Source organism: Dendropsophus ebraccatus, chromosome 5, assembly GCF_027789765.1.
Source record: "Dendropsophus ebraccatus isolate aDenEbr1 chromosome 5, aDenEbr1.pat, whole genome shotgun sequence".
NCBI lineage: Eukaryota > Metazoa > Chordata > Amphibia > Anura > Hylidae > Dendropsophus > Dendropsophus ebraccatus.
The window spans coordinates 131,324,803-131,332,065 of record NC_091458.1 but is presented as its reverse complement, the minus strand read 5'-3'; the positions used below and the strand labels follow the sequence as shown (position 1 = coordinate 131,332,065).

The 7,263-nt window shown below is 44.8% G+C and overlaps 1 protein-coding gene across 2 annotated transcripts; it reads right to left on the bottom strand.

The window, feature by feature from the left end:
- Nucleotides 1-232: 232 nt before the first annotated feature.
- SMIM12 (small integral membrane protein 12) lies at nucleotides 233-2,291 on the bottom strand. 2 transcript variants are annotated; one of them, XM_069972520.1, is made up of 2 exons: nucleotides 2,234-2,291; nucleotides 233-849 (listed from the first exon to the last, which is right to left on the bottom strand). In XM_069972520.1, exon 2 carries the CDS (start codon nucleotides 792-794, stop codon nucleotides 519-521), a length of 276 nt encoding a protein of 91 aa, XP_069828621.1. In that variant the 5' UTR covers nucleotides 795-849; nucleotides 2,234-2,291; the 3' UTR covers nucleotides 233-518. The 2 variants fall into 2 exon arrangements, with proteins under 2 accessions (XP_069828621.1, XP_069828622.1); XM_069972521.1 differs by lacking the exon at nucleotides 2,234-2,291 and adding an exon at nucleotides 1,742-2,037.
- Nucleotides 2,292-7,263: the final 4,972 nt, after the last annotated feature.

Below are 7,263 nucleotides of genomic sequence, written 5' to 3'. Positions count from 1 at the left end.
TCCTGCAGCTGCAACTTTTTGGCCTGATCAGCCAGTCAGTGACTGGAACAGAACACCGTTGCAGTCACTGACTGGTTGAATGGGCAATCCATCAGCAGGGCCATAAAGTTGCAGCAGACGGGGCCCTGAGGTATCAGTAAGCCGGGATAAAATTACATCCATCTATAATTGCCAGCAATATAGGTTCCTGTGGCAACTCACAGTCTCATTTACAGCTTAACAATGAACTGTACACCTTATAATTTAACTTTATTTAGAAATATAATTCTCATGAGTGGTAGTATATGAACCGAGTAGCTGACACATACTATAAGACATGCCACTGTAATTGTGAAATCTGGGACTGCGCGATTATTTTATGATAGACCACCAAAGTATGGGTAAATACGATGACTCCATTTATGTCTCCAGAGTCATAAAGAACTGCCACCTGTCACTTTCACTTGGAAGGTTTTCTCAGTGTCCTTCCAGTAACTTTCTCCAACAGAGTTTCAGAAAAAGTCTGCCATTAAGTCATCTCAGCTCTTCTCCTGTCTGTTGCGGTTGAGAACAGCCTTAGGGGTGAACTCAATCTTCTCTTTTAGGCTGATGACTTGAGTAAGATCCCGTCCTGCTGCCTCCTGTAACACCCTTTCCTCTCTCTTTTCCAAAATGCTCAGCTCCTCCACAGACTGTTGTGGAGTTCCACGAATAAACCATTCCAACTGGTATCCTACTGTACCAACCACAAGAGCCACTGGAAAAGTGACATATGGGGCATATGTCCTTAGGGCAGCCCATAGCACAGGCCACATGGTTCCTCAAGGGTCTGTAATGTTCCTGAATGGCAGGCAAGTGAAGGCCTAAAAGCTGTAAGAAAGATGAAGAATTCTCCATTAATTCCAGCAATTGTTTATAATCTTTTTCCTTTATGTACGAATAGGATTTATTCAAGATACAGGCCTATTGTCTAATAATGCAATACAATGAGATTCTGACAACACAATATTCTCTATGCAGCGTTGACATTTCAGGTCATATAAAGACTTCGATCAGTACTATTAGGGTGTGTTCACACGTACAGGATCCGTAGCAGATTTGATGCTGTGACTTAGTCGGTGCATAGGCCCCGCCCTCTCAGCGGCCATTGGTAGGGTGGGGCCTAGACCTTTAGGCTGGCCTGTTCCAATGGTCGTCGAGGGGTGGGACCTATGCGCTGATGACGTCACGGGGAGGGGGCAACTGTGATGTTGTGGGTGGGGCTAAGTGGCGCTTTGCCCATTAAGCCCCACCCAGATAGCACAATCTGCAGATGATAAAAGATCACTTTTTACAAGCATAATGACGTATGATATAAAATGAGGTACTGTGTAGAGAAGTCAGAATGCAAAAAGGGTGTGACAGTGTTAATTTAAATTCTGCTTCAATTCTGCTAAAATTCTTTCCTCTTGAATTCCTCGCTGAATACTCGCCTACTCCTCAGTCTGGACATACCCTTAGGGTAGCTTCACACGTATTGGATCTGCAGCGGATTTCACGCTGCGAGTTTGCAGCAAAATCCGCTGCGGATCCTGGTAGTGTGAAGGTCTATAGAGATATGTGTATATGTGACCCATTGAGCTTCACACAACCAGGATCCACAGCAGATTTCGTTGCAAACTCGCAGCGTGAAATCCGCTGCAGATCCAATGCGTGTGAAGTTACCCTAATAAAGAAACATTAGTAGCCAGTATCTTCTGCCCTATAAGAACACAATACCAACCTGCTTTTAGTTTTGTTTTAAAGCCATACTACAACCCCCAAAGCTCTGGGCGCCCGGGAACCATGGGAGTTGTAGTTTTGCAACAGCTAGAGGGCTGAAAGTTCCCCATCCCTGATATAAAGTGGTCTCCATGAGTGTACAGTATTTACAGGGGGAACATGACTATATGTACACAAGTAAGGGGGGGGGGACCTCACAGTGACTATGGGATCACACATGGCAGCGCTGACTCCACTGACCACACTGCTGCACAAGACAAGTACATGAGCCCTGTGCTGTGTGACACCTGCAGCAGTCTACCAGGAAGTGCTCCCAGCCTGCTCAGCGCTCTGCAGGAACACATGGCAAGGTCAGCAATAGAAGTAAGTGAGGTGCCAGAGTGTGCGGCAGCCTGACTGTACAGGAGAACACACACACACTGCTGCCCTCCGACCACTCACTCACAGCACACTCTCCCAGCCAGCTGCCTGCTAACCCAGTCCATAGACTTACCCAGAAGACAGCAACTAGGAGGCTAAAGGACCTTTGATGATGTCACAACCATGTGACCAGTCACGTGCAGGCAGAGAGGCTGTGGGCTCAGTGACTGTGCAGCAGGGGATATAGAGAGCAGACTCACATGAATGGTGCAGGGGTCATCCATGTCCAGCTGCTTTATATATATATATATATATATACACATTGCTTATATACTGAATAGTCAGAATGTTCAGGTTCGTCAATGTTATCTGAACCTGAACACTCAGCGTTTGATTCCCAGCGGCTTCAGGAGATGAATGACTCCCTAGGGCTGCTGGGATAACTTGGGCTGTTTTCATGTTTCCCAGAACTCCCTAGGGCGACATCCGAAAACCGTTGGGAATCTAACACTGAGCGTTTGGTTTCGGATAACATCGCCGAAGATGAACATTTTGACAGGTCCGCTCAACACTTCATGAATATTAGCACTATAACAGCACTATACATACTTGCCGAAAAGCCTGATTTTGCTTGGACAATTTTAAAGTGTTTGTTCAATAGAGACATGTCAAAAGTTTTGATCAGTCCCGGGTCGGAGTGTTCATACCCATACCTATGGTGAGAATGAGCTAGGAGAAGTGCTCAGCATGGTCCTCTTCCGGTGTCACGTGATGAGTCTGGCTCATGGTGTAAGGGTCCTATTACACAGGCGATTAATACTGTAAACGAGTGCCGACCTGTTAGATCAGCGCTCATTTACTAGGTCTAATACACAGCCCGATATTCGCTTAGCAAGGGCTGCACGGACATCATTAGCAAAGTCTGTGCAGCCTTTGCCCTAACAGTTTACATCACCTGTCCATGTTCCCGGTCTTCTGCGCTCTGCTTCCTCCCCGGTCCTGCACACTGCAACTTCAGGACGGCCTGTCTGAGCTAACAGGGCGCTCAGCCAATCACTGTCCAGGACCGCCACGGCCAGTGATTGACTGAGCGGCCTGTCAGCTCAGACAGGCCGCCCTGAAGTTGCAGTGTGCAGGATCGGGGAGGAAGCAGAGCACAGAAGGAGACCGGAACGAGCACAGGTAATGTAAACTGTTTGTTGAATCATTAGCCATCGACGTAGCAATTCGCAGCAATGAATTTAGGTCTGAGCCTAAAGATCGTTTCATTTGCTGATCGTTGTCTCCGATGGCGTTGAACGTTGTCGGCCAATTATGGCTCCGTGTAATAGGGCCATGACGCCCAACTCTTACACTAAGGCCTTATTCACACGTTCAGTAAGATTGTCCGTTTTTCCGGATCCATAATCGCGGTTCTCTGAAGACACATCTATAACTGTTTTGGGCCTTATTCACGTGTCCTATAAAATTGTCCGTAATCAAGGTTAAGCTTAGAGCACATTGATTTGTATTGGGCTATTCACACAGTCACAGTGTTAATTTTGATCCTTAAAAAAAAAGAACATGTCCTAGTGCGGATTGTGATCGCGTTACAGATTACCAATAGAAGTCTATGGGATCCGTGTTTTCACGGACGTCACGGATGTCACATCCGTGATGTACGTAAAAAACAGGGATCAAATATATGCAAACTAGTACTGTTCATATAACGGATGCGGAAAGGGAAACAGAAGCAAATAGCGGGAGGTTTTACAGTCAAGAAAAATTACTGAACGTGTAAATCAGGCCTAACAGAGCAGGGAGCGGGCCATGCTGCAGTGCGATCAGTGCGGACCTGAACACTCAGACACAGACTGATCAAAACTTTTGACGTCTCTATGATTTATAAATGGACATTCTGGGGTGTCTCTGGGCACTTTAGGGCACAAAGCCTGTTTGTTGTATTAGGATGATGGTAGCTGTGCTCAGCAGGCATGCTCATGTTCCACAGGAAGAAGACTGCAGCAATTATTTTTCGGACTAGTCCATGTGAATTATCCTATTTTAGGGATATGTGATTCCAAGCATGGGTGAGGGTCCTATTACATAGGCGATTAATACTGTAAATGAGTGCCGATCTGCTAGATCAGCGCTCATTTACTTGGCCTATTACACAGAACGATAATCGCTTAGCAAGGGCTGCACAGACATCATCAGCGATGTCTGTGCAGCCTTTGCCCTAACAGTTTACATCACCTGCCTACGTTCCCGGTCTTCTGCGCTCTGCTTCCTCCCCGAAACTTCACGCTGCAGCTTCAGAGTGGCCTGTGTGAGCTAACAGGCCGCTCAGCCAATCACTGTCCAGGACCGCCACGGCCAGTGATTGGCTGAGCGGCCTGTCAGCTCAGACAGGCCGCCCTGAAGTTGCAATGTGCGGGACCAGGGAGGAAGCAGAGCGCAGGAGGAGACCGGAACGAGCACAGGTAATGTAAACTGTTTGTTGAATCATCAGCTGTCAACGTAGCAACGCGCAGTCGGCGGCCAATGAATTTAGGTTTGAGCCTAAAGATCGTTTCATTGGCTGATCATAGTCGCCGATGAAAGATCACAATGATTTCTCGCTCGTCGCTTGATCGTTCGCTTTGTTTACACGAGACAATCGTTATTGCAAAAATACGAACGATAATCGTTCCGTGTAAACGCACCATCACGCAGGGCAATAATTTGTCGATCGCAGCAGTGGTGTCTGCTGTGTGACAGATTTAGTATTTCAACATTTCTATTTTTCAGCTGTGATGGAACAGTAAGGCCTTATTCACCCGTTCAGCAATTTTTCTGGGCCGCAAAACCTCCCGCTATTTTTTTCTCCGTGATACGTGGAAAATCATCCGTATTTGCATCCGTTTCTGTTTCCGTAAAATATGGACAGTACAAGTTTGCATAGCTTTAATCTGTGTTGTGGATGTGACGTCTGTAAAAAAAAATACAGATCCCATAGACTTCTATTGGTAATTCACACCGCAATCACAATCTGCACTAGGACAAAATTAACACGGACTGTGTGAATAGCCCAATATAAATCAATGTGCTCTAAGCTGAACCTTGATTACGGACAACTTTATATGACACGTGAGTAAGGCGCAAAACAGTTAGAGATGTGTCTTCAGAGGGCAAAACGCCTCGACTCTTCACCAACTCCAGGAGAGATCACTGTTGGTCAAACAAATGTTCTACTGACAGTTCTTGGAGGTGTATCAGTTTTGGAGGCGATCAAGCTGGTTCCACTTAAAAAGTCCTTGTTTAATCAGAGAAGGCAAAACTTCTAATTCTGCAATGGAAATTGAATATACCCACAAAACCAGCTCAGTGGGTGTTCGTCCTGAGATGCTTGGATGTTTTTTCACACAGTGACACCTATTAGTGAAGACATACACAGTGCTTTAAGTTAAAAGGGGAACTTATTCTAGGTATATTTATGTATGTATATTTTGTTTTTATATATTTTTTTTTTTTGGGGGGGGGGGGGTGTATTATTCTAGGGATATGTTGTTTATGGTAGGGCCACACTTTTCCAAATTTTCAAAACCCCATATGCCCATCAATGACATGTCTAGTATTAAATGCTTGATGTGAAGACATGTGACTGCGATATGCTATGAGGAAGATTTACTACTGAAAATGTACTAGAATTTGGGGGGATTTTGTGTTAAAAATAAAACCTGCTTACTTACGGCATAGTTTTAGAAACTTTTTCCACCACCTCTGACCAAAGAAGACATAGCTAAAATGCAGTAACAATTTTGGTGCAGGATTCCTATTTTTTTTGCTGTCATGTGTCAGAATGTGAATTCCCCCACAGATGGGGGGGGGGGGGGGTTTCATGGCACAGAGGGAAAATAAAAAATACTTGTGTTGCACAAAAACAAAGAGAATGTTTACCCTCAGCACTGCTCACGCCAGAGAGGCGGGGAGAGGGCTGGGCAGTGGGCACAGACGCATGCGGAAGGTCCATAGCCTCTGCGTGCACTGCATTTACAACCATTTATGTCGGCTTGTCGGGGTAAATGGTAAATGATATCACAGGGAACTCTTGTGCAGGCTTCTACATAGATCCTGTATGTCCGTGTGCTGGCAAGGGGATTTTTAAGATTGGCGTAGGAGATGCTAATCTTGATAAATCCTCCCCCACTCCCTAATATTGTACCTTTGCAGAGTGAGAACACATTAACAGAAATCTAATCAATCCTGCGTAAACAAGGGCCAAACACCTATTCAGTATGAATTGGATCCAGCATATGTCATGTTTTGCAGCGATACAATATTTATACAGCAAGAGGTAGACTCACTTTTTGCAGTCTTCACATGTTGTTTTATTTTTCATTCTCAATTAGTGTTCAGTGCTGGCTCCAATTCATACTGAATACGTGTTACTGATGACCAGTGGTGGTTGGCAATTGTACGAGCCGGATTTGGTAAATTGGTTCACTTACACAGACTTTGTTTTAATGATATACAAGGGCCAAACACCTACTGAATAGTCTTCAACAGCTAAATGTATCCCCCTTTCACCTCCCTTCCTAATCACCCCTAGTTCCTTTTGGGAAGCATGCAGGCATCTATACGTGCAAGATGCATGTAAAGCTAAGGATACACAGCGATTCTCAGTCGCACAACAAGGAACCCACATGTTGCACTGCCTGCTGCATGACCCCTTCACTCATACAACTGAAGGGGCCGCACCAGTTCCTAGTTGTGTCCAGAGCAGTAGCAAATGCCTGTAGACAGCTCCTGTCACAGGCAGAGGTGGCAGCAGAGGGCACAGTGTCAGACTAGAAAAAATACACCACTTCCTGCAGGACATACAGCAGCTCATAAGTACTTGTAAAAGTAGTAACTTACAAATCTGTATGATTTTCTGACACCAGATGACGTGAAAGGTAAAAAAAAAAAAAAAAAAAGTACCCCTTTAAGGCAAGTTTTTTTATTTATTTATTTTTTTATTTCCAGAATACAACCTCTTTAACTTTTACTGATCTTTTTATGCGAGGCATTATGCTTAAAGTGTCACTTTCGTTATAACTTTCAAAATCAAAAGTTTGCAATTTCCATTAATTAATATTTTTTTAGTTATCGTGGACAACACACTTCCAGTTTTCTGACTGTTTCCCGTTTTTTGAGAGGAAA

Coding starts and splice junctions, on each gene's coding strand:
- SMIM12 (XM_069972520.1), bottom strand. CDS start 794: ATGTGGCCTGTGCTATGGGCTGCCCTAAGGACATATGCCCCATATGTC.